General features: G+C 49.8%; 1 protein-coding gene across 2 annotated transcripts in view; it reads left to right on the forward strand.

Annotated features, from left to right (window-relative positions):
• Nucleotides 1–639: 639 nt before the first annotated feature.
• The window catches only part of map3k22 (mitogen-activated protein kinase kinase kinase 22), a 106830-nt gene continuing 79700 nt past the window's right edge, over nucleotides 640–27769 (forward strand). For both annotated transcript variants that reach the window (XM_036945633.2, XM_036945634.2), the window contains exons 1-4: nucleotides 640–819; nucleotides 926–1041; nucleotides 23545–23672; nucleotides 24481–24599. In XM_036945633.2, coding sequence (XP_036801528.1) covers nucleotides 23654–23672; nucleotides 24481–24599 — 138 coding nt within the window. In that variant the 5' untranslated portion in view covers nucleotides 640–819; nucleotides 926–1041; nucleotides 23545–23653. The remainder of the gene's footprint in view (nucleotides 820–925; nucleotides 1042–23544; nucleotides 23673–24480; nucleotides 24600–27769) is intronic.

Raw genomic sequence — 27769 nt, forward strand, 5'->3', positions numbered from 1 at the left:
CACTGTGAGGTCTACTACACCTGTTGTATTCAGCATTTCACTGTAAGGTCTACTACACCTGTTGTATTCAGCATTTCACTGTAAGGTCTACTACACCTGTTGTATTCAGCATTTCACTGTAAGGTCTACTACACCTGTTGTATTCAGCATTTCACTGTAAGGTCTACCTACACCTGTTGTATTCCGCTCATGTGACAAATATAATTAGATTTGATCAGTCCCAAATGTAAATGGGCCAATAATTTATAGCATTTCAAATTAATAATAGAAAGTGATCAAATGACTTGTTAGTCTAAACTTAAACTTGAATTAAAATGTTTGTCTGTCTTTACTCTGTCTGGGGCCCCATGCCATGCATTCAATGGAGGGCAGCAGATACCACAGTTTGTGGATTTTGTCCTCAAAGGGGATCCATCCACGTCGTCATTACCCATTCATGTTCTTGCGGACATCAGGGGTGTATTCATTACGGAAAGCGTTTAACGAATCAGCAAGTCGGAATTTTCCTAATGTCCTAGTTCCAACTAGCATGTGAAAGCGGCACGACTTGCTGCTCTGTGTTGTGAGAAAGGGAAGAGAACACAAGAGTTCTGTTTTTACCCCATCCAGTAGGTGGCGGCAATACACCGTTTCGGATGTAGTCCGCCAAATAAAAGCTTTAAAAAAGTAGAAGAAGAAGAGAAGACAAGCGGGGAGATATAGAAACTTTCTTCTCAAAGAGAGCTGATCTTTTGAAGCTTTCGATGGACGTTCAGAGGTCACCAGTGGATTATTTATTTACCTGGGAGAGAGCACATTATATTTAAACGTTTTACCAGGGTGAATAGAAGCTTTTTGTTTTGCAGTTTTATTCGCTAACTGTACATGAACTGAGCGCAGCTTCCGGATGTAACTGTTTAGGGTTTGGGTCTTCTTCTCTCTGCAGATTTTCGCCATTCTTCCTGTCTGTCCATGGTGGTTTGTAACAGCAATGGTTTATTCGATACGATCGATAATCCTCATGAAGTGTTTTCAGAAGAATGAAGACACCCGGGTAACAAGGTGAGCATTCATGCTGAATAAAAACTGTAGCCTTTGGCAGTCTGCAATATCCATCTTTCATGTCGCCTATTTGTTTAGTAAGTCTGGATGGAAATCAACCCTCCTACTTTTTAGGGTCAGATTGCCCTCACCTCTTCTCCCTCACCTCACCTCTCCTCCACAAGCCACGGACCAGTTGACTGTTGCCATTGGCTGTGGTTCTGTTCAATTTTGTTGTCATTGGCTGCTGTGTTCCCCAACCAACACCTGCCCTGTGGGGTTATATATATTTATATATATATATTTATTTATTTTAAATGTTCCAACTCTTCTCTTCTGTCTAACCCTTTTCCTACTGACTCCTCACTGAGAACTGTCTAACCCTTTTCCTACTGACTCCTCACTGAGAACTGTCTAACCCTTTTCCTACTGACTCCTCACTGAGAACTGTCTAACCCTTTTCCTACTGACTCCTCACTGAGAACTGTCTAACCCTTTTCCTACTGACTCCTCTCCTCACTGAGAACTGTCTAACCCTTTTCCTACTGACTCCTCTCCTCACTGAGAACAGTCTAACCCTTTTCCTACTGTCTCCTCTCCTCACTGAGAACTGTCTAACCCTTTTCCTACTGACTCCTCACTGAGAACTGTCTAACCCTTTTCCTACTGACTCCTCTCCTCACTGAGAACTGTCTAACCCTTTTCCTACTGACTCCTCTCCTCACTGAGAACTGTCTAACCCTTTTCCTACTGACTCCTCTCCTCACTGAGAACTGTCTAACCCTTTTCCTACTGACTCCTCTCCTCACTGAGAACTGTCTAACCCTTTTCCTACTGACTCCTCACTGAGAACTGTCTAACCCTTTTCCTACTGACTCCTCTCTGAGAACTGTCTAACCCTTTTCCTACTGACTCCTCACTGAGAACTGTCTAACCCTTTTCCTACTGACTCCTCTCCTCACTGAGAACTGTCTAACCCTTTTCCTACTGACTCCTCTCCTCACTGAGAACTGTCTAACCCTTTTCCTACTGACTCCTCTCCTCACTGAGAACTGTCTAACCCTTTTCCTACTGACTCCTCTCCTCACTGAGAACTGTCTAACCCTTTTCCTACTGACTCCTCTCCTCACTGAGAACTGTCTAACCCTTTTCCTACTGACTCCTCTCCTCACTGAGAACTGTCTAACCCTTTTCCTACTGTCTCCTCTCCTCACTGAGAACTGTCTAACCCTTTTCCTACTGTCTCCTCACTGAGAACTGTCTAACCCTTTTCCTACTGTCTCCTCACTGAGAACAGTCTAACCCTTTTCCTACTGTCTCCTCTCCTCACTGAGAACTGTCTAACCCTCTTCCTACTGACTCCTCTCCTCACTGAGAACTGTCTAACCCTTTTCCTACTGACTCCTCTCCTCACTGAGAACTGTCTAACCCTTTTCCTACTGACTCCTCACAGAACTGTCTAACCCTTTTCCTACTGACTCCTCACTGAGAACTGTCTAACCCTTTTCCTACTGTCTCCTCTCCTCACTGAGAACTGTCTAACCCTTTTCCTACTGACTCCTCTCCTCACTGAGAACTGTCTAACCCTTTTCCTACTGACTCCTCTCCTCACTGAGAACTGTCTAACCCTTTTCCTACTGACTCCTCTCCTTACTGAGAACTGTCTAACCCTTTTCCTACTGACTCCTCTCCTTACTGAGAACTGTCTAACCCTTTTCCTACTGACTCCTCTCCTCACTGAGAACTGTCTAACCCTTTTCCTACTGACTCCTCACTGAGAACTGTCTAACCCTTTTCCTACTGACTCCTCTCCTCACTGAGAACTGTCTAACCCTTTTCCTACTGACTCCTCTCCTCACTGAGAACTGTCTAACCCTTTTCCTACTGACTCCTCTCCTCACTGAGAACTGTCTAACCCTTTTCCTACTGACTCCTCTCCTTACTGAGAACTGTCTAACCCTCTTCCTACTGTCTCCTCTCCTTACTGAGAACTGTCTAACCCTTTTCCTACTGTCTCCTCTCCTCACTGAGAACTGTCTAACCCTTTTCCTACTGACTCCTCTCCTCACTGAGAACTGTCTAACCCTTTTCCTACTGTCTCCTCTCCTCACTGAGAACTGTCTAACCCTTTTCCTACTGACTCCTCACTGAGAACTGTCTAACCCTTTTCCTACTGACTCCTCACTGAGAACTGTCTAACCCTTTTCCTACTGACTCCTCTCCTCACTGAGAACTGTCTAACCCTTTTCCTACTGTCTCCTCTCCTCACTGAGAACTGTCTAACCCTTTTCCTACTGACTCCTCTCCTTACTGAGAACTGTCTAACCCTTTTCCTACTGACTCCTCTCCTCACTGAGAACTGTCTAACCCTTTTCCTACTGACTCCTCTCCTCACTGAGAACTGTCTAACCCTTTTCCTACTGACTCCTCTCCTCACTGAGAACTGTCTAACCCTTTTCCTACTGACTCCTCTCCTCACTGAGAACTGTCTAACCCTTTTCCTACTGACTCCTCTCCTCACTGAGAACTGTCTAACCCTTTTCCTACTGTCTCCTCTCCTCACTGAGAACTGTCTAACCCTTTTCCTACTGACTCCTCTCCTCACTGAGAACTGTCTAACCCTCTTCCTACTGACTCCTCTCCTCACTGAGAACTGTCTAACCCTTTTCCTACTGACTCCTCTCCTCACTGAGAACTGTCTAACCCTTTTCCTACTGACTCCTCTCCTCACTGAGAACTGTCTAACCCTTTTCCTACTGACTCCTCTCCTCACTGAGAACTGTCTAACCCTTTTCCTACTGACTCCTCTCCTCACTGAGAACTGTCTAACCCTTTTCCTACTGTCTCCTCTCCTCACTGAGAACTGTCTAACCCTTTTCCTACTGACTCCTCACTGAGAACTGTCTAACCCTTTTCCTACTGACTCCTCTCCTCACTGAGAACTGTCTAACCCTTTTCCTACTGACTCCTCTCCTCACTGAGAACTGTCTAACCCTTTTCCTACTGACTCCTCTCCTCACTGAGAACTGTCTAACCCTTTTCCTACTGACTCCTCTCCTCACTGAGAACTGTCTAACCCTTTTCCTACTGACTCCTCTCCTCACTGAGAACTGTCTAACCCTTTTCCTACTGACTCCTCACTGAGAACTGTCTAACCCTTTTCCTACTGTCTCCTCTCCTCACTGAGAACAGTCTAACCCTTTTCCTACTGACTCCTCTCCTTACTGAGAACTGTCTAACCCTTTTCCTACTGACTCCTCTCCTCACTGAGAACTGTCTAACCCTTTTCCTACTGTGTCTCTGTATGGACTGTGAGCCTGGCCTATAGATGATTATACAGGACCAGTCCAAAGTTTGGACACATCTACTCATTCAAGGGTTTTTCTTTATTTTTACTATTTTCTACATTGTAGAATAATAGTGAAGACATCATAACTATGACATAACACATATGGAATCATGTATTTAATTTTGGATTGGAGATGCTTAATGTGAGTCTGGAAGGAGAGTTTACAGTCTAACCAGATACCTAGGTATTTGTTGTTGGCCACATATAAGTCAGAACCGTCCAGAGTATTGATGTTAGTCGGGCGGGAGGGTGCGGACAGCGATCTGTTGAAGACTGACTTGTCTAGTTAAATAAAAAACAAGAGCCAGAGTAGTGATGCTGGTTAACTGTCCAGGATGGAGAGTTGAACTGTCAAACCGCCTCAGTCAAGTGACATGTCAACCAAAACAGTTCATTTAGCTGATAACAGTGGTAGGTCTGCAATTACACACTAGGACAGAGATGTAAACAGAGGTTTCTAGTGCTGTTTTGATGGATGAGGACAGTCCCCTACCCTCTGACCTCTACAGAGTCTCCGAGCAGGCCACACCTCGACCAAGTCCAGCTTTATACTGTTAATGAAAGATTCTGAGGTGGGGTTTCTCCAGACTCCCTGGTCTCAGTGAGGTGGGGTTCTCCAGACTCCCTGGTCTCAGTGAGGTGGGGTTCTCCAGACTCCCTGGTCTCAGTGAGGAGGGCAGACTAGCATTATGAGGTGGGGTTCTCCAGACTCCCTGGTCTCAGTGAGGTGGGGTTCTCCAGACTCCCTGGTCTCAGTGAGGTGGGGTTCTCCAGACTCCCTGGTCTCAGTGAGGTGGGGTTCTCCAGACTCCCTGGTCTCAGTGAGGTGGGGTTCTCCAGACTCCCTGGTCTCAGTGAGGTGGGGTTCTCCAGACTCCCTGGTCTCGGTGAGGTGGGGTTCTCCAGACTCCCTGGTCTCGGTGAGGTGGGCAGACTAGCATTCTGAGGTGGGGTTCTCCAGACTCCCTGGTCTCGGTGGGGTTCTCCAGACTCCCTGGTCTCGGTGGGGTGGGGTTCTCCACACTCCCTGGTCTCGGTGGGGTTCTCCACACTCCCTGGTCTCGGTGGGGTTCTCCACACTCCCTGGTCTCGGTGGGGTTCTCCACACTCCCTGGTCTCGGTGGGGTTCTCCACACTCCCTGGTCTCGGTGGGGTTCTCCACACTCCCTGGTCTCGGTGGGGTTCTCCACACTCCCTGGTCTCGGTGAGGTGGGCAGACTAGCATTCTGAGGTGGGGTTCTCCAGACTCCCTGGTCTCGGTGAGGTGGGGTTCTCCACACTCCCTGGTCTCGGTGGGGTTCTCCACACTCCCTGGTCTCGGTGAGGTGGGGTTCTCCACACTCCCTGGTCTCGGTGGGGTTCTCCACACTCCCTGGTCTCGGTGGGGTTCTCCACACTCCCTGGTCTCGGTGGGGTTCTCCACACTCCCTGGTCTCGGTGGGGTTCTCCACACTCCCTGGTCTCGGTGGGGTTCTCCACACTCCCTGGTCTCGGTGGGGTTCTCCACACTCCCTGGTCTCGGTGGGGTTCTCCACACTCCCTGGTCTCGGTGGGGTTCTCCACACTCCCTGGTCTCGGTGGGGTTCTCCACACTCCCTGGTCTCGGTGGGGTTCTCCACACTCCCTGGTCTCGGTGGGGTTCTCCACACTCCCTGGTCTCGGTGGGGTTCTCCACACTCCCTGGTCTCGGTGGGGTGGGGTTCTCCACACTCCCTGGTCTCGGTGGGGTGGGGTTTCTCCAGACTCCCTGGTCTCGGTGAGGTGGGGTTCTCCAGACTCCCTGGTCTCAGTGAGGAGGTGTTCTCCAGACTCCCTGGTCTCAGTGAGGAGGTGTTCTCCACACTCCCTCGTCTCAGTGAGATGGTGTTCTCCAGACTCCCTGGTCTCAATGAGGAGGGGTTCTCCAGACTCCCTGGTCTCAGTAAGGTGGGGTTCTCCAGACTCCCTCGTCTCAGTGAGGAGGGCAGACTAGCTCTAGGCTAGTTAATAGTTAGGACCTTGTCATCTTTTCTTGTTTAAATGAATGGCTGGATGTGACTCCGTTGTCCCTTCCCTCATGTATACTGAACAAAAATATAAACGCAACATGTGAAGTGTTCGTCCCATGTTTCATGAGCTGAAATAAAAGATCCCAGAAATGTTTCAAATGCTCAAAAAGCTTATTTGTCTAACATTTCGTGAACAAATTTGTTTACATCCTCTGTTAGTGAGCATTTTTCCTTTACCAAAATAATCCATCCGCCTGACAGGTGTGGTATATCAAGAAGCTGGTTAAAGAGCATGCTCTTTACACAGGTTCACCTTGTGTTGGGGACTATAAAAGGCCATTCTCAAATGTGCAGTTTTGTCACAGATGTCTTAAGTTTTGATGAAGTGTGCAATTGGCATGCTGACTGCAGGAATGTCCACCAGAGCTGTTGCCAGATAATTGAATGCTCATTTCTCTACCATTAGCCGGCTCCAATGTCGTTTTAGAGAATTTGGCAGAACGTCCATCTGGCTTCACAACCACAGACCATGTGTATGGCGTTGTGTGGGCGTGTGGTTTGCTGATGTCAACGTTGTGAACAGAGTACCCCATATGGTATGGTCAGGCATAAGCTACAGACAACACAATCGCATTTTATCGATGACAATTTGAATGCTCAGGGATACCATGACGAGATCTTGAGGTCCATTGGCACAACAATCTTTCGCTGCCATCACCTAATTTTTAAGCATAATAATCCAAGGCCCCATGTCACAAGGATCTGGGCACAATTCCTAGAAGCTGAAAATGTCCCAGTTCTGGCCTGCATACTCAGACAGGTCACCCATTGAGCATGTTTGGGATGCTCTGGATTGACGTGTACGTCAGCGTGTTCCAGTTCCCTCCAATATCCAGCAACTTCTCACAACCATTGAAGAGGAGTGGGACATCAGGCCACAATCAACAGCCTGATCAACTCTATGAGAAGGAGATGTGTCACGCTGCACGAGGCAAATGGTGATCACACCAGATACTGACTGGTTTTCTGATCACACCAGATACTGACTGGTTTTCTGATCACACCAGATACTGACTGGTTTTCACGAGGCAAATGGTGATCACACCAGATACTGACTGGTTTTCACGAGGCAAATGGTGGTCACACCAGATACTGACTGGTTTTCTGATCACACCAGATACTGACTGGTTTTCACGAGGCAAATGGTGATCACACCAGATACTGACTGGTTTTCACGAGGCAAATGGTGGTCACACCAGATACTGACTGGTTTTCACGAGGTAAATGGTGGTCACATCAGATACTGACTGGTTTTCACGAGGTAAATGGTGATCACACCAGATACTGACTGGTTTTCACGAGGCAAATGGTGGTCACACCAGATACTGACTGGTTTTCACGAGGTAAATGGTGATCACACCAGATACTGACTGGTTTTCACGAGGTAAATGGTGATCACACCAGATACTGACTGGTTTTCACGAGGCAAATGGTGGTCACACCAGATACTGACTGGTTTTCACGAGGTAAATGGTGATCACACCAGATACTGACTGGTTTTCACGAGGTAAATGGTGATCACACCAGATACTGACTGGTTTTCACGAGGTAAATGGTGGTCACACCAGATACTGACTGGTTTTCACGAGGCAAATGGTGATCACACCAGATACTGACTGGTTTTCTGATCACACCAGATACTGACTGGTTTTCACGAGGTAAATGGTGGTCACACCAGATACTGACTGGTTTTCTGATCACACCAGATACTGACTGGTTTTCTGATCCATGCCAATGCCATTTTTTAAAGGTGCATACCTGTATCGCCAGTCATGTAAAATCCATAGATTAGGGCCTAATCAATGCATTTAAATGAACAGATTTTCTTAAGAACTGTAACTCAGTGACATCTTAAATGTTGCATTGCTATTTTTTTCAGTATATTTCCAGGGTCTTTGAATAGATTTAGTCTTTCTAGAGACGCTGACACTTAACTTTCTAGGGGGAGAACAGCAGTGTTTTCTTTAGCCTTGCTATGAACTCTCGCCACAATCTCCCCGTGGCTTCTGCGTGAGTAACCATCTGATTCAGAGGAAGAGAAAGAGAGCGTTCTCCTCTGAGGAGTTAGGATAGTCATGAGCTGGAGTGTTTAGGCTTCTGTCTCCGTGGTAACAGTGTTTAGTTCTACTGCGTGTCCCCGGTACTGTAGCCTCTCCTCTGGTGACATCACCGGAGTCTGCTCGTCCCTAGTGACCAGACACCACCCCCACGGTAATTGCATTGCGCTGAGACACCAAACCAAAAGGCATTGATTTAAAAGTTTAACAAACTATACAACTCCATGCACAAGGACGACTTTTAACAATTTAAACATTTTACTAAAATACATTTTACTGGAATGCATTTACTTGAAGAACTGTGCAAATTCAAAGTTTGATAACAGAATTTCAGTCTATGTTTTCTAAAAACCCAGTTTAAATATTTGCTGCAAATTAAGATTAATTTAAAGATGTCTGAACTACAGTAAGAGAAGTGGATTTACACCCGTTAACGGAATTATGGTAACGGAATGTCATCATGGGTCCCTGATCTGTAGTTCACAGCAACACATAATGATGGATATGAATGTCATCGTGGGTCCCTGATCTGTAGTTCACAGCAACACATAATGATGGATATGAATGTCATCGTGGGTCCCTGATCTGTAGTTCACAGCAACACATAATGATGGATATGAATGTCATCATGGGTCCCTGATCTGTAGTTCACAGCAACACATAATGATGGATATGAATGTCATCATGGGTCCCTGATCTGTAGTTCACAGCAACACATAATGATGGATATGAATGTCATCGTGGGTCCCTGATCTGTAGTTCACAGCAACACATAATGATGGATATGAATGTCCTCATGGGTCCCTGATCTGTAGTTCACAGCAACACATAATGATGGATATGAGTGTCATCGTGGGTCCCTGATCTGTAGTTCACAGCAACACATAATGATGGATATGAATGTCATCGTGGGTCCCTGATCTGTAGTTCACAGCAACACATAATGATGGATATGAATGTCATCGTGGGTCCCTGATCTGTAGTTCACAGCAACACATAATGATGGATATGAATGTCATCATGGGTCCCTGATCTGTAGTTCACAGCAACACATAATGATGGATATGAATGTCATCATGGGTCCCTGATCTGTAGTTCACAGCAACACATAATGATGGATATGAATGTCATCATGGGTCCCTGATCTGTAGTTCACAGCAACACATAATGATGGATATGAGTGTCATCGTGGGTCCCTGATCTGTAGTTCACAGCAACACATAATGATGGATATGAATGTCATCATGGGTCCCTGATCTGTAGTTCACAGCAACACATAATGATGGATATGAATGTCATCGTGGGTCCCTGATCTGTAGTTCACAGCAACACATAATGATGGATATGAATGTCCTCATGGGTCCCTGATCTGTAGTTCACAGCAACACATAATGATGGATATGAATGTCATCGTGGGTCCCTGATCTGTAGTTCACAGCAACACATAATGATGGATATGAATGTCATCATGGGTCCCTGATCTGTAGTTCACAGCAACACATAATGATGGATATGAATGTCATCGTGGGTCCCTGATCTGTAGTTCACAGCAACACATAATGATGGATATGAATGTCATCATGGGTCCCTGATCTGTAGTTCACAGCAACACATAATGATGGATATGAGTGTCATCGTGGGTCCCTGATCTGTAGTTCACAGCAACACATAATGATGGATATGAATGTCATCGTGGGTCCCTGATCTGTAGTTCACAGCAACACATAATGATGGATATGAATGTCATCATGGGTCCCTGATCTGTAGTTCACAGCAACACATAATGATGGATATGAATGTCATCATGGGTCCCTGATCTGTAGTTCACAGCAACACATAATGATGGATATGAATGTCATCATGGGTCCCTGATCTGTAGTTCACAGCAACACATAATGATGGATATGAATGTCATCGTGGGTCCCTGATCTGTAGTTCACAGCAACACATAATGATGGATATGAATGTCATCATGGGTCCCTGATCTGTAGTTCACAGCAACACATAATGATGGATATGAATGTCATCGTGGGTCCCTGATCTGTAGTTCACAGCAACACATAATGATGGATATGAATGTCATCGTGGGTCCCTGATCTGTAGTTCACAGCAACACATAATGATGGATATGAATGTCATCGTGGGTCCCTGATCTGTAGTTCACAGCAACACATAATGATGGATATGAATGTCATCATGGGTCCCTGATCTGTAGTTCACAGCAACACATAATGATGGATATGAATGTCATCGTGGGTCCCTGATCTGTAGTTCACAGCAACACATAATGATGGATATGAATGTCATCGTGGGTCCCTGATCTGTAGTTCACAGCAACACATAATGATGGATATGAATGTCATCGTGGGTCCCTGATCTGTAGTTCACAGCAACACATAATGATGGATATGAATGTCATCATGGGTCCCTGATCTGTAGTTCACAGCAACACATAATGATGGATATGAATGTCCTCATGGGTCCCTGATCTGTAGTTCACAGCAACACATAATGATGGATATGAATGTCATCATGGGTCCCTGATCTGTAGTTCACAGCAACACATAATGATGGATATGAATGTCATCGTGGGTCCCTGATCTGTAGTTCACAGCAACACATAATGATGGATATGAATGTCCTCATGGGTCCCTGATCTGTAGTTCACAGCAACACATAATGATGGATATGAATGTCATCATGGGTCCCTGATCTGTAGTTCACAGCAACACATAATGATGGATATGAATGTCATCGTGGGTCCCTGATCTGTAGTTCACAGCAACACATAATGATGGATATGAATGTCCTCATGGGTCCCTGATCTGTAGTTCACAGCAACACATAATGATGGATATGAATGTCATCGTGGGTCCCTGATCTGTAGTTCACAGCAACACATAATGATGGATATGAATGTCATCGTGGGTCCCTGATCTGTAGTTCACAGCAACACATAATGATGGATATGAATGTCATCGTGGGTCCCTGATCTGTAGTTCACAGCAACACATAATGATGGATATGAGTGTCATCGTGGGTCCCTGATCTGTAGTTCACAGCAACACATAATGATGGATATGAATGTCATCGTGGGTCCCTGATCTGTAGTTCACAGCAACACATAATGATGGATATGAATGTCATTCTCCTCGTGGTGATGCTTCCTAAATAGGTACAAAGGTAGAAAAATACAATATCCTCCTTTTGCATATTTCGGTGTTATTCTACACACGGGCTTGTTTTAATGAGCTCCGCCCCTAAACATGACCACATTTGTTAGGTCCGGACCAGACCAAATCTGATCCAATCATAGATGTCTAAGTTATACAAGTTTGGACATCAAAGTTCAGCACAGCAGAGTTCAGCACAGCATAGTTCAGCACAGCACAGCATAGTTCAGCACAGCACAGCATAGTTCAGCACAGCACAGCATAGTTCAGCACAGCACAGCAGAGTTCAGCACAGCACAGCACAGCAGAGTTCAGCACAGCACAGCACAGCAGAGTTCAGCACAGCACAGCACAGCAGAGTTCAGCACAGCACAGCACAGCAGAGTTCAGCACAGCACAGCAGAGTTCAGCACAGCAGAGTTCAGTCACTGTTGCCAACTATGTTTCAAGGAAAGCAGCTGGTAGCTCCATTTGTCTCTAGATGACAGCATGACGTAATAGTGGTGTCACAGCGTTCATTTGCGCTTGAAAACCCCAAACATCATTTCTGATTTTGCATTCCCTCAGTCCAAAGCCAAACCTAATAGAATGTTGGAGGGAAAAGGAACAGATTTTAAATAATTAAACGCTACAGAAAACAACAGGAAGGTAGATAACGTTCTTTAGAAAAGGCTGTTTTACTTTTTAAAAAAGGTTTGTCTTTTGGAGAGCTGTGGAGTCATTTAACCACAAGGAACCCATTGTTCTATAAATGAATTTCACTGCAGCAGCAGAGACTAGAGCCACAGACTATCCGTTATGTTGGCCAGATACTCCATTGGCCGCTCTAACGATGAAAATAAAAAGCTTGTAAGGCAGTCAGGAGTAGGCAAGATCAGGTGGGAGTAGGCAAGATCAGGTGGGAGTAGGCAAGATCAGGTGGGAGTAGGCAAGATCAGGTGGGAGTAGGCAAGATCAGGTGGGAGTAGGCAAGATCAGGTGGGAGTAGGCAAGATCAGGTGGGAGGAGGCAAGATCAGGTGGGAGGAGGCAAGATCAGGTGGGAGGAGGCAAGATCAGGTGGGAGGAGGCACCTGGTGGGAGGGGGGGGGGGGGTGTTTTCATGGCACACGTGTTGAGCCCCTTGATAAAAGTGGAGCAACCTGGCCTCCCGAGTAGTGCAGCGGTCTAAGGCACTGCATCTCAGCGCTTGAGGCGTCACTACAGACCCACGGTCGATCTCAGGCTGTGTCACAACCGGTGGTGACCGGAGGTCCGATAGGGCGGTACCACAATTGGCCCAGCGTCGTCTGGGTTTGGAGAGGGTTTTGCCGTAGGGGGGGGTTTCCTTGGCTCATCGCGCTCTAGCGACTCCTTGTGGCGGGTCGTGCGCCTGCAGGTTGAACCCCGGTTGTCAGTTGAACAGTGTTTCCTCCGACACATTGGTGCGGCTGGCTTCCGGGTTAAGCTGGCGGGTGTTAAGAAGCGCGGTTAGGAGGGACATGTTTAGGAGGACGCATCACTCGACCTTCGCCTCTCCCGAGCCCGTTGGGGAGTAGCAGCGATGAGACCGTATAAGCCGCTGCAGTAGGGTCAATTCAAGAAGTGATTCGAATTTAAACTTCAGAAATGGACTTTTCAGTTTATTGAAAAGTCATTGAAAAAAATGGCGCTTTTTTTCAAATATTTATTTTTTGAATTTCTGTTAACCTTCCTGAAATGACTCTAGGATGAAGATAACTTGTCCTAAGATGGGTGTTTTTCCATGAGGAAGCTTTCAAAAATAAACCGAATCATGAGACTGTGCCGTTCCTAACTAGCATCTCTTGTCACCTGGAATTTACCCAAGTCCTGCTCTGCATAGCTTAATATGGGAGGAATAACACAATGAATGTGTTTGTGATAACATGTCACCAACATCCTAGTGTAATGGAAAGAACAGCTCTAATCTATAGATGGCCTGGTAGCTTCATCTCAGGGGGAGATGTTTCTACTCAGCCAGAGAGATGGTAGACAGCAGGGTTCTATCAGGGGGGAAAGATGTTTCTACTCAGCCAGAGAGATGGTAGACAGCAGGGTTCTATCAGGGGGGAAAGATGTTTCTACTCAGCCAGAGAGATGGTAGACAGCAGGGTTCTATCAGGGGAGAAAGATGTTTCTACTCAGCCAGAGAGATGGTAGACAGCAGGGTTCTATCAGGGGGGAAAGATGTTTCTACTCAGCCAGAGAGATGGTAGACAGCAGGGTTCTATCAGGGGGGAAAGATGTTTCTACTCAGCCAGAGAGACGGTAGACAGCAGGGTTCTATCAGGGGAGAAAGATGTTTCTACTCAGCCAGAGAGATGGTAGACAGCAGGGTTCTATCAGGGGGGAAAGATGTTTCTACTCAGCCAGAGAGATGGTAGACAGCAGGGTTCTATCGGGGGGAAAGATGTTTCTACTCAGCCAGAGATGGTAGACAGCAGGGTTCTATCGGGGGGAAAGATGTTTCTACTCAGCCAGAGAGATGGTAGACAGCAGGGTTCTATCAGGGGGGAAAGATGTTTCTACTCAGCCAGAGATGGTAGACAGCAGGGTTCTATCGGGGGGAAAGATGTTTCTACTCAGCCAGAGAGATGGTAGACAGCAGGGTTCTATCAGGGGGGAAAGATGTTTCTACTCAGCCAGAGATGGTAGACAGCAGGGTTCTATCGGGGGGAAAGATGTTTCTACTCAGCCAGAGAGATGGTAGACAGCAGGGTTCTATCAGGGGGGAAAGATGTTTCTACTCAGCCAGAGAGATGGTAGACAGCAGGGTTCTATCAGGGTTCTCAGATCAATCTTCTACTGTATCTGACTGGAGAACGTCGGTGTGATTATTGTGAATGTGTCTGTTACTATGATGATCTGCTAGCCTACTAGGTTCCTTTGTTAGTCTGTCTGCGTCTTGACAGATGGGTTTTACTCCAGTCTGAGTTTTATGTTTTCGTATGAACGCTGCGAGATGAACTATTGTGCCGTACAACTGAATTGGTCATCTAATATTTATACTTGTAATATAGTATTAAACACTGCGTACAAAACATTAGGAACATCATCACATGTTCAGTCTGGATTCACCTGGTCAGTCTATGTAATGGAAAGAGCAGGTGTTCCTAATGTTTTGGACACTTAGTTTAGTATTTAGATTTCAATCTCTAATAAACTATTTAGATTTCAATCTCTAATAAACTATTTAGTCTCCAGTCTGTAATACACTAGTTGGTCACCGGTTTGTAATACACTAGTTGGTCACCGGTCTGTAATACACTAGTTGGTCGCCAGTCTCTAATACGGTAGTGGGTCGCCAGTCTGTAATACACTGGTAGTGGGTCTCCAGTCTGTAATACACTGGTAGTGGGTCTCCAGTCTGTAATACACTGGTAGTGGGTCTCCAGTCTGTAATACACTAGTTGGTCACCGGTCTGTAATACACTGGTAGTGGGTCGCCAGTCTGTAATACACTGGTAGTGGGTCTCCAGTCTGTAATACACTGGTAGTGGGTCTCCAGTCTGTAATACACTGGTAGTGGGTCTCCAGTCTGTAATACACTGGTAGTGGGTCGCCAGTCTGTAATACACTGGTAGTGGGTCGCCAGTCTGTAATACACTGGTAGTGGGTCTCCAGTCTGTAATACACTGGTAGTGGGTCGCCAGTCTGTAATACACTGGTAGTGGGTCTCCAGTCTGTAATACACTGGTAGTGGGTCTCCAGTCTGTAATACACTGGTAGTGGGTCTCCAGTCTCTAATACGGTAGTGGGTCGCCAGTCTGTAATACACTAGTTGGTCACCGGTCTGTAATACACTAGTTGGTCACCGGTCTGTAATACGGTAGTGGGTCGCCAGTCTGTAATACACTGGTAGTGGGTCTCCAGTCTCTAATACGGTAGTGGGTCGCCAGTCTGTAATACACTAGTTGGTCACCGGTCTGTAATACACTAGTTGGTCACCGGTCTGTAATACGGTAGTGGGTCGCCGGTCTCTAATACGGTAGTGGGTCTCCAGTCTGTAATATACTGGTAGTGGGTCTCCAGTCTGTAATACGGTAGTGGGTCGCCAGTCTCTAATACGGTAGTGGGTCTCCAGTCTGTAATATACTGGTAGTGGGTCTCCAGTCTGTAATATACTGGTAGTGGGTCTCCAGTCTGTAATACACTGGTAGTGGGTCTCCAGTCTGTAATATACTGGTAGTGGGTCTCCAGTCTGTAATACACTGGTAGTGGGTCTCCAGTCTGTAATACACTGGTAGTGGGTCTCCAGTCTGTAATACACTGGTAGTGGGTCTCCAGTCTGTAATACACTGGTAGTGGGTCTCCAGTCTGTAATACACTGGTAGTGGGTCTCCAGTCTGTAATACACTGGTAGTGGGTCTCCAGTCTGTAATACACTGGTAGTGGGTCTCCAGTCTGTAATACACTGGTAGTGGGTCTCCAGTCTGTAATACACTGGTAGTGGGTCTCCAGTCTGTAATACACTGGTAGTGGGTCTCCAGTCTGTAATACACTGGTAGTGGGTCTCCAGTCTGTAATACACTGGTAGTGGGTCTCCAGTCTGTAATACACTGGTAGTGGGTCTCCAGTCTGTAATACACTGGTAGTGGGTCGCCAGTCTGTAATACACTGGTAGTGGGTCGCCAGTCTGTAATACACTGGTAGTGGGTCGCCAGTCTGTAATACACTGGTAGTGGGTCGCCAGTCTGTAATACACTGGTAGTGGGTCTCCAGTCTGTAATACACTGGTAGTGGGTCTCCAGTCTGTAATACACTGGTAGTGGGTCTCCAGTCTGTAATACACTGGTAGTGGGTCTCCAGTCTGTAATACACTGGTAGTGGGTCTCCAGTCTGTAATACACTGGTAGTGGGTCTCCAGTCTGTAATACACTGGTAGTGGGTCTCCAGTCTGTAATACACTGGTAGTGGGTCGCCAGTCTGTAATACACTGGTAGTGGGTCTCCAGTCTGTAATACACTGGTAGTGGGTCTCCAGTCTGTAATACACTGGTAGTGGGTCTCCAGTCTGTAATACACTGGTAGTGGGTCTCCAGTCTGTAATACACTGGTAGTGGGTCTCCAGTTTTTTCAATTATGTCATCTGTATGTAATCTTCATCGCAAAACTCTCTGGCACTCCCAACAGAGGCCTGGTTTTATTGGTTAGCGTCAACTCTCTCTCTGTCTCTCTCTCTGTCTCTCTCTCTGTCTCTCTCTCTGTCTCTCTCTCTCTGTCTCTCTCTGGTCTGTTTGTTGACGTGTGTTTTGTGTGTTGCAGGCTGCCTTATTGGAGAATGGAAACAGAGTGTTCTGGAATTGTGACAAACATGTTAACTTTTATAATCAGAATAGATTTGTCTTGGCTCTGGGGGAGAGGAGGGTAGAGAGGGGAGGATATATGTTTTCTTGGTTCTGGAGGAGGGGAGGGAGGGTAGAGATGTTTTCTTGGTTCTGGAGGAGGGGAGGGAGGGTAGAGATGTTTTCTTGGTTCTGGAGGAGGGGAGGGAGGGTAGAGATGTTTTCTTGGTTCTGGAGGAGGGGAGGGAGGGTAGAGATGTTTTCTTGGTTCTGGAGGAGGGCAGGGAGGGCAGAGATGTTTTCTTGGTTCTGGAGGAGGGGAGGGAGGGTAGAGATGTTTTCTTGGTTCTGGAGGAGGGGAAGGAGGGGAGAGGTGTGTTGTCTTGGCTCTGGGGGAGGAGAGGATAGATTTTCTTGGTTCTGGAGGAGGGGAGGGTAGAGATGTTGTCTTGGTTCTGGAGGAGAGGAGAGAGGGGAGGAGAGATGTGTTGTCTTGGCTCTGGGGCAGGGAGAGGATAGATGTTGTCTTGGTTCTGAAGGAGAGGAGAGTAGATGTTTTCTTGGTTCTGAAGGAGAGTAGAGAGGGAAGGAGAGATGTTTTCTTGGTTCTGGAGGAGGGCAGGGAGGGTAGAGATGTTTTCTTGGTTCTGGAGGAGGGCAGGGAGGGGAGAGGTGTGTTGTCTTGGCTCTGGAGGAGGGGAGAGATGTGTGTTGTCTTGGCTCTGGGGGAGGGAGAGGAGAGATGTTGTCTTGGCTCTGGGGGAGGGAGAGGAGAGATGTTGTCTTGGCTCTGGTGTAGGAGAGATGTTTTCTTGGTTCCTGAGGAGGGGAGGAGAGATGTTTTCTTGTGGCTCCTTCTGAGAATAATTATGTAAACATGATGTCATGGTGTTCAGAGCTGGTGGGGGATGCAGTTAAAGAGAGAACTAACTTGTTCTTTCTATGTCGCTCTCTCAATCTATCTCATCTCTCTCTGCCTTTTTGTCTTGCTTTCTCTCTCTCTCTCTCTCTCTCTCTCTCTCTCTCTCTCTCTCTCTCTGCCTCTCTCTCTCTCTCTCTGCCTCTCTCTCTCTCTCTCTGCCTCTCTCTCTCTGCCTCTCTCTCTCTGCCTCTCTCTCTCTCTCTGCCTCTCTCTCTCTCTCTGCCTCTCTCTCTCTCTCTGCCTCTCTCTCTCTCTCTCTCTCTCTCTCTCTCTCTCTGTGTGTGTCTGCCTCTCTCTTTGTCTCTGCCTCTCTCTCTCTCTGTGCCTCTCTCTCTCTCTGTGCCTCTCTCTCTGCCTCTCTCTCTCTGTGTGTGTGTGTCTGCCTCTCTGTCTGCCTCTCCACTGTTCTGCTCTGATGAGAGGAGTGGGGAAATACCCTGAGAGACAGATAAAGAAATGTTTATTTAATGAGTGATGTAAGAGAGCTGAAAGAACGTGTGTGTGTGTTGGTCACCGTGCGCATGCGTGCGCCCATGCATTTGTGTATGTGAGGGACGTGTGTGTGAAACCTTTTTATTCCCCCTCGATCAATCCCATGTGAATCTATTCACTTTTTACTTTGTCAGTCCTGTTAGAGGCTCTCATGTCCCGTAACAAAACCACTTTCTTCAAATGACAACTCATTCCAAGTGGTGATGTCATCCCTGGCTGTCGGAGTGCAGCGCGGAAGGAAGCGGCATACGTCAGTGTGTGAGGTAGTGGTGGTCGTGAGTAGCCAGAGTTCTAACCACACCCCTTACTAATGATTCCATTACGTTCTCCAGCTCTCCTTCCAGGAAGTGAAGCCCACGCTGATACAGATTAGCGTCACATCTGGGCGATTCCACGCCAGCTGGAGATGGAAATATTTTCGGTATCTCAGATTGTTCTGGCAGTTCTCTCACAAACTTAATTGGGAGTAAAGGATGTTTGAAATGCCTTTTACACTTGTATCACAAACCATTTAAATCCTGATGAAAGTGGCCATTTTAGACCCTTCTAGACCTACATATGCTTCCTGTCAGACCCTATAATCTGTTAACTATATATATGTATAATACAGATTACACCAGTGTCATTATACCTCATGATCTGTTAACTATATACAGTGGGGCAAAAAAGTATTTAGTCAGCCACCAATTGTGCAAGTTCTCCCACTTAAAAAGATGAGAGAGACCTGTAAAAAAAATCCAGAAAATCACATTGTAGGATTTTTAATGAATTTATTTGCAAATTATGGTGGAAAATAAGTATTTGGTCAATATAGTATAGTATGGACTGTACTATATATATATGGACTGTACTATATATCTGTACTACATTGCTCAAAAAAAATAAAGGGAACACTAAAATAACACATCCTAGATCTGAATGAATGAAATATTCTTATTAAATATTTTTTCTTTACATAGTTGAATGTGCTGACAACAAAATCACACAAAAATGATCCATGGAAATCAAATTTATCAACCCATAGAGGTCTGGATTTGGAGTCGCACTCAAAATTAAAGTGGAACACCACACTACAGGCTGATCCAACTTTGATGTAATGTCCTTAAAACAAGTCAAAATGAGGCTCAGTAGTGTGTGTGGCCTCCACGTGCCTGTATGACCTCCCTACAACGCCTGGGCATGCTCCTGATAAGGTGGCGGATGATCTCCTGAGGGATCTCCTCCCAGACCTGGACTAAAGCATCCGCCAACTCCTGGACAGTCTGTGGTGCAACATGGCGTTGGTGGATGGAGCGAGACATGATGTACCAGATGTGCTCAATTGGATTCAGGTCTGGGGAACGGGCGGGCCAGTCCATAGCATCAATTCCTTCCTCTTGCAGGAACTGCTGACACACTCCAGCCACATGAGATCTAGCATTGTCTTGCATTAGGAGGAACCCAGGGCCAACCGCACCAGCATATGGTCTCACAAGGGGTCTGAGGATCTCATCTCGGTACATAATGGCAGTCAGGCTACATCTGGCGAGCACATGGAGGGCTGTGCGGCCCCCCCAAAGAAATACCACCCCACACCATGACTGACCCACCGCCAAACCGGTCATGCTGGAGGATGTTGCAGGCAGCAGAACGTTCTCCACGGCGTCTCCAGACTCTGTCACGTCTGTCACATGTGCTCAGTGTGAACCTGCTTTCATCTGTGAAGAGCACAGGGCGCCAGTGGCGAATTTGCCAATCTTGGTGTTCTCTGGCAAATGCCAAATGTCCTGCACGGTGTTGGGCTGTAAGCACAACCCCCACCTGTGGACGTCGGGCCCTCATTCCACCCTCATGGAGTCTGTTTCTGACCGTTTGAGCAGACACATTCACATTTGTGGCCTGCTGGAGGTCATTTTGCAGGGCTCTGGCAGTGCTCCTCCTGCTCCTTGCACAAAGGCGGAGGTAGCGGTCCTGCTGCTGGGTTGTTGCCCTCCTACGGCCTCCTCCACGTCTCCTGATGTACTGGCCTGTCTCCTGGTAGTGCCTCCATGCTCTGGACACTACATGTTGTAGACTCCGTCTCATGCTTCCTCTAGAATGAAAGCACCGCCAGCATTCAAAAGTGACCAAAACATCAGCCAGGAAGCATAGGAACTGAGAAGTGGTCTGTGGTCTCCACCTGCAGAACCACTCCTTTATTGGGGGTGTCTTGCTAATTGCCTATAATTTCCACCTGTTGTCTATTCCATTTGCACAACAGCATGTGAAATGTATTGTCAATCAGTGTTGCTTCCTAAGTGGACAGTTTGATTTCACAGAAGTGTGATTGACTTGGAGCTACATTGTGTTGTTTAAGTGTTCCCTTTAGGGGGGGGGGGGGGCATGTCTGGTAAGGAGGAGGAGGGGGGTCATGTCTGGTAAGGAGGAAGGGGGGTTCAATGTCTGGTAAGGGGGGGGGAAATTTCTGGTGAGGAGGGGGGGGGTCGATGTCTGGTAAGGAGCAGGAGGGGGGGCATGTCTGGTAAGGAGGAGGAGGGGGGAGGGCATGTCTGGTAAGGAGGGGGGGGGGCATGTCTGGTAAGGAGGGGGGGGCATGTCTGGTAATGAGGAGGATGGGGGTCATGTCTGGTAAGGAGGGGGGGGCATGTCTGGTAAGGGGGGGGGGGGGCATGTCTGGTAAGGAGGTGGGGGGAGGCATGTCTGGTAAGGAGGGAGGGGGCATGTCTGGTAATGAGGAGGAGGGGGGGGTCATGTCTGGTCCAGAGGAGGGGGAGTCATGTCTGGTAATGAGGAGGAGGGGGGTCATCTCTGGTAAGGAGGAGGGGCATGTCTGGTAAGGAGGAGGGGGGGGGGGGGGGTCATGTCTGGTCCAGAGGAGGGGGAGTCATGTCTGGTAATGAGCAGGAGGGGGGGCATGTCTGGTAAGGAGGAGGAGGGGGGAGGGCATGTCTGGTAAGGTGTTTGGCATGTCTGGTAAGGAGGGAGGGAGGGGGGGGGTCATGTCTGGTAAGGAGGGGGGGGGGGCATGTCTGGTAAGGAGGGGGGGCATGTCTGGTAATGAGGAGGATGGGGGTCATGTCTGGTAAGGAGGGGGGTGGGCATGTCTGGTAAGGGGGGGGGGGGGGGGCATGTCTGGTAAGGAGGAGAGGCATGTCTGGTAAGGAGGAGGGGGGAGGCATGTCTGGTAATGAGGAGGAGGGGGGGGTCATGTCTGGTCCAGAGGAGGGGGAGTCATGTCTGGTAATGAGGAGGAGGGGGGTCATCTCTGGTAAGGAGGAGGGGCATGTCTGGTAAGGAGGAGGGGGGGGGGGGGGTCATGTCTGGTCCAGAGGAGGGGGAGTCATGTCTGGTAATGAGGAGGAGCATGTCTGGTAATGAGGAGGAGGGGGGTCATCTCTGGTAAGGAGGAGGGGCATGTCTGGTAAGGAGGAGGGGCATGTCTGGTAAGGAGGAGGGGCATGTCTGGTAAGGAGGAGGGGCATGTCTGGTAAGGAGGAGGGGCATGTCTGGTAAAGGAGGAGGGGCATGTCTGGTAAAGGAGGAGGGGCATGTCTGGTAAGGAGGAGGGGGGAGGCATGTCTGGTAAGGAGGAGGGGGGGCATGTCTGGTAAGGAGGAGGGGCATGTCTGGTAATGAGGAGGAGGGGGGTCATGTCTGGTAAGGAGGAGGGGGGGGGTCATGTCTGGTAAGGAGGAGGGGCATGTCTGGTAAGGAGGAGGAGCATGTCTGGTAAGGAGGAGGAGCATGTCTGGTAAGGAGGAGGAGCATGTCTGGTAAGGAGGAGGGGCATGTCTGGTAAGGAGGAGGGGCATGTCTGGTAAGGAGGAGGGGCATGTCTGGTAAGGAGGAGGGGCATGTCTGGTAAGGAGGAGGGGCATGTCTGGTAAGGAGGAGGGGCATGTCTGGTAAAGGAGGAGGGGCATGTCTGGTAAAGGAGGAGGGGCATGTCTGGTAAGGAGGAGGGGGGAGGCATGTCTGGTAAGGAGGAGGGGGGGCATGTCTGGTAAGGAGGAGGGGCATGTCTGGTAATGAGGAGGAGGGGGGTCATGTCTGGTAAGGAGGAGGGGGGGGGTCATGTCTGGTAAGGAGGAGGGGCATGTCTGGTAAGGAGGAGGAGCATGTCTGGTAAGGAGGAGGAGCATGTCTGGTAAGGAGGAGGAGCATGTCTGGTAAGGAGGAGGGGCATGTCTGGTAAGGAGGAGGGGCATGTCTGGTAAGGAGGGAGGAGAGGGGGGCATGTCTGGTAAGGAGGGAGGAGAGGGGGGCATGTCTGGTAAGGAGGGAGGAGAGGGGGGCATGTCTGGTAAGGAGGGAGGAGAGGGGGGCATGTCTGGTAAGGAGGGAGGAGAGGGGGGCATGTCTGGTAAGGAGGGAGGAGAGGGGGGCATGTCTGGTAAGGAGGGAGGAGAGGGGGGCATGTCTGGTAAGGAGGGAGGAGAGGGGGGCATGTCTGGTAAGGAGGGAGGAGAGGGGGGCATGTCTGGTAAGGAGGGAGGAGAGGGGGGCATGTCTGGTAAGGAGGAGGGGAGGGGGGGGGGGTCATGTCTGGTAAGGAGGAGGGGAGGGGGGGGGGGGGTCATGTCTGGTAAGGAGGAGGGGAGGGGGGGGGGGGGGGTCATGTCTGGTAAGGAGGAGGGGAGGGGGGGGGGGGTCATGTCTGGTAAGGAGGAGGGGAGGGGGGGGGGGTCATGTCTGGTAAGGAGGAGGGGAGGGGGGGGGGGGTCATGTCTGGTAAGGAGGAGGGGGGGGGGGGGGGGGTCATGTCTGGTCCAGAGGAGGAGGGGGGGGGGGGGGGGGGGGTCATGTCTAGTAAGGAGGAGGGGGGGGGGTCATGTCAACGCCCCCACATCACCTCGACGATTTCGGGATGAAATCGCCACACCCCTGGCAGAGGGTTCCCTCGCGACAGTAAATCCGCATCTCGGTTCAGTCTGCCTGGCAGGTGTACCTCTGTGAGACCTCTGATCGCTGCTCCGTAGCAAGTGAAGTTGACAGGAGTGTATTCCTCCTTGGTGGTCGATGTCTGCCACCGTAGACGTATTGTCCAGCTCGACCACGACGTGTTATCCCTGTAGGGATGGAAGTGCCTGACGACTAGTAACACAGTGTAGGGCTGAAGAACATCGATAGAGGACATGAGATGAGCATCCTATTGATAAAGACCCTTGTATTGTAATGTGGTCCATGTACTTTACACCTGTGGGTTTGTCCTTTCTCTCAGGGTGAAGACTTTACCCGACCGGAGGAGTTGAGCTCGGAGCCGACCGGAGGAGTTGAGCTCGGAGCCGACCGGAGGAGTTGAGCACGAAATTCAACAAGATCACTTCCTGATGATGACAGTAAACATGGGTGAGTAGCATGACAACAACATGTCCTACAGCACACACACACTCAGCCTGTTTCCCATGTTATCCCATGCAGCAGCACACGCACTCAACACAAACACGTCCGTGCTTCATGGTTGGGATGGTGTTCTTCAGCTTGCAAGCCTCCCCCTTTTTCCTCTAAACATAATGATGGTCATTATGGCCAAACGGTTTCATCAGACCAGAGGACATTTCTCCAAAAAGTACAGTCTTTGTCCCCATGTGCAGTTGCAAACCGTAGTCTGGCTTTTTTTATGGCGGTTTTGGAGCAGTGGCTTCTTCCTTGCTGAGCGGCCTTTCAGGTTATGTCGATATAGGACTCGTTTTACTGTGGAAATAGATACTTTTGTACCTGAGTTTGAAGGTAGGCCTTGAAATACATCCACAGGTGCACCTCCAATTGACTCAAATGATGTCAATTAGCCTATCAGAAGCTTCTAAAGCCATGACATCATTTTCTGGAATTTTCCAAGCTGTTTAAAGGCACAGTCAACTTAGTGTATGTAAACTTCTGACCCACTGGAATTGTGATACAGTGAATTATAAGTGAAATAGTCTGTCTGTAAACAATTGTTGTAAAAATTACTTGTGTCATGCACAAAGTAGATGTCCTAACCGACTTGCCAAAACCATAGTACGTTAACAAGACAAAGTGTATGTAAACTTCTGACTTCAACTGTATGTATGTATGTAGGACATCTCTATAACATGTCTGTCTGTCTATTTGTTCCCTAAGTGACTCTGTAGTAGAGCGTTGTTTGTAACGTTTCTGTCTCTCTGTGTTCCTCTAGATGACGAGGAGGCGCTGAACTCCATCATGAAGGACCTGGCAGCTCTGGGTCGCTGCTACGCGCAGCAACACGACAGCAGTAGCCACAAACCCAAGCCCAGGACCTTGCTGTACAAACAGGTACATATCTTACGCCCCTACCTTAGGCCCTACCCTATACCCTACCTTAGGCCCTACCCTAGACCCTGCCTTAGGCCCTACCCTAGACCCTGCCTTAGGCCCTACCCTAGACCCTGCCTTAGGCCCTACCCTAGACCCTGCCTTAGGCCCTACCCTAGACCCTGCCTTAGGCCCTACCCTAGACCCTGCCTTAGGCCCTACCCTAGACCCTGCCCCTACCTTAGGCCCCACCCTAGACCCTGCCCCTACCTTAGGCCCTACCCTAGACCCTGCCTTAGGCCCTACCCTAGACCCTGCATTAGGCCCTACCCTAGACCCTGCCCCTACCTTAGGCCCTACCCTAGACTCTGCCTTAGGCCCTACCCTAGACTCTGCCTTAGGCCCTACCCTAGACCCTGCCTTAGGCCCTACCCTAGACCCTGCCTTAGGCCCTACCCTAGACCCTGCCTTAGGCCCTACCCTAGACCCTGCCTTAGGCCCTACCCTAGACCCTGCCTTAGGCCCTACCCTAGACCCTGCCTTAGGCCCTACCCTAGACCCTGCCTTAGGCCCTACCCTAGACCCTGCCTTAGGCCCTACCCTAGACCCTGCCTTAGGCCCTACCCTAGACCCTGCCTTAGGCCCTACCCTAGACCCTGCCTTAGGCCCTACCCTAGACCCTGCCTTAGGCCCTACCCTAGACCCTGCCTTAGGCCCTACCCTAGACCCTGCCTTAGGCCCTACCCTAGACCCTGCCTTAGGCCCTACCCTAGACCCTGCCTTAGGCCCTACCCTAGACCCTGCCTTAGGCCCTACCCTAGACCCTGCCTTAAGGCCCTACCCTAGACTCTGCCTTATGCCCTACCCTAGACCCTGCCTTAGGCCCTACCCTAGACCCTGCCTTAGGCCCTACCCTAGACCCTGCCCCTACCTTAGGCCCCACCCTAGACCCTGCCCCTACCTTAGGCCCTACCCTAGACCCTGCCTTAGGCCCTACCCTAGACCCTGCATTAGGCCCTACCCTAGACCCTGCCCCTACCTTAGGCCCTACCCTAGACTCTGCCTTAGGCCCTACCCTAGACCCTGCCTTAGGCCCTACCCTAGACCCTGCCTTAGGCCCTACCCTAGACCCTGCCTTAGGCCCTACCCTAGACCCTGCCTTAGGCCCTACCCTAGACCCTGCCTTAGGCCCTAACCTAGACCCTGCCTTAGGCCCTACCCTAGACCCTGCCTTAGGCCCTACCCTAGACCCTGCCTTAGGCCCTACCCTAGACCCTGCCTTAGGCCCTACCCTAGACCCTGCCTTAGGCCCTACCCTAGACCCTGCCTTAGGCCCTACCCTAGAACCTGCCTTAGGCCCTACCCTAGACCCTGCCTTAGGCCCTACCCTAGACCCTGCCTTAGGCCCTACCCTAGACCCTGCCTTAGGCCCTACCCTAGACCCTGCCTTAGGCCCTACCCTAGACCCTGCCTTAGGCCCTACCCTAGACCCTGCCTTAGGCCCTACCCTAGACCCTGCCTTAGGCCCTACCCTAGACCCTGCCTTAGGCCCTACCCTAGACCCTGCCTTAGGCCCTACCCTAGACCCTGCCTTAAGGCCCTACCCTAGACTCTGCCTTATGCCCTACCCTAGACCCTGCCTTAGGCCCTACCCTAGACCCTGCCTTAGGCCCTACCCTAGACCCTGCCCCTACCTTAGGCCCCACCCTAGACCCTGCCCCTACCTTAGGCCCTACCCTAGACCCTGCCTTAGGCCCTACCCTAGACCCTGCATTAGGCCCTACCCTAGACCCTGCCCCTACCTTAGGCCCTACCCTAGACTCTGCCTTAGGCCCTACCCTAGACCCTGCCTTAGGCCCTACCCTAGACCCTGCCTTAGGCCCTACCCTAGACCCTGCCTTAGGCCCTACCCTAGACCCTATCTTAGGCCCTACCCTAGCCCCTATCTTAGGCCCTACCCTAGCCCCTATCTTAGGCCCTACCCTAGACCCTGCCTTAGGCCCTACCCTAGACCCTGCCCCTACCTTAGGCCCTACCCTAGACCCTGCCTTAGGCCCTACCCTAGACTCTGCCTTAGGCCCTACCCTAGACCCTGCCTTAGGCCCTAACCTAGACCCTGCCTTAGGCCCTACCCTAGACCCTGCCTTAGGCCCTACCCTAGACCCTGTCTTAGGCCCTACCCTAGACCCTGTCTTAGGCCCTACCCTAGACCCTGTCTTAGGCCCTACCCTAGACCCTGCCTTAGGCCCTACCCTAGACCCTGCCTTAGGCCCTACCCTAGACCCTGCCTTAGGCCCTACCCTTCCCCTGCCCCTACCTTAGGCCCTACCCTATACCCTGCCTTAGGCCCTACCCTAGACCCTGCCTTAGTCCCTACCCTAGACCCTGCCCCTCCCTTAGGCCCTACCCTAGACCCTGCCCCTCCCTTAGGCCCTATCCTAGATCCTGTCCCTACCCTAGACCCTCCCTTAGGCCCCACCCTGGACCCTGCCCCTCCCTTAGGCCCTACCCTAGACCCTGCCCCTACCTTAGGCCCTACCCTAAACCCTGCCTTAGGCCCCTACCCTAGACCCTGCCCCTACCTTAGGCCCTACCCTAGACCCTGCCCCTACCTTAGGTCCTACCCTAGACCCTGCCTTAGGCCCTACCCTAGACCCTGCCTTAGGCCCTACCCTTCCCCTGCCCCTACCTTAGGCCCCACACTATCCCTTACCTTAGGCCCTACCCTAGACCCTGCCTTAGGCCCTACCCTAGACCCTGTCCCTGCCTTAGGCCCTACCCTAGACCCTGCCTTAGGCACTAGCCTAGACCCTGCCTTAGGCCCTAGCCTAGACCCTGCCTTAGGCCCTAGCCTAGACCCTGCCTTAGGCCCTAGCCTAGACCCTGCCCCTACCTTAAGCCCTACCCTAGACCCTGGCTTAGGCCCTACCCTAGACCCTGCCACTACCTTAGGCCCTACCCTAGACCCTGCCTTAGGCCCTACCCTAGACCCTGCCCCTACCTTAAGCCCTACCCTAGACCCTGCCTTAGTCCCTACCCAAAACCCTGCCTTAGGCCCTACCCTAGACTCTGCCTTAGGCCCTACCCTAGACCCTGCCTTAGGCCCTAGCCTAGACCCTGCCTTAGGCCCTAGCCTAGACCCTGCCCCTACCTTAGGCCCTACCCTAGACCCTGCCTTAGTCCCTACCCTA

Source organism: Oncorhynchus mykiss, chromosome 15, assembly GCF_057628025.1.
Source record: "Oncorhynchus mykiss isolate SJ-2025 chromosome 15, ASM5762802v1, whole genome shotgun sequence".
Lineage (NCBI taxonomy): Eukaryota > Metazoa > Chordata > Actinopteri > Salmoniformes > Salmonidae > Oncorhynchus > Oncorhynchus mykiss.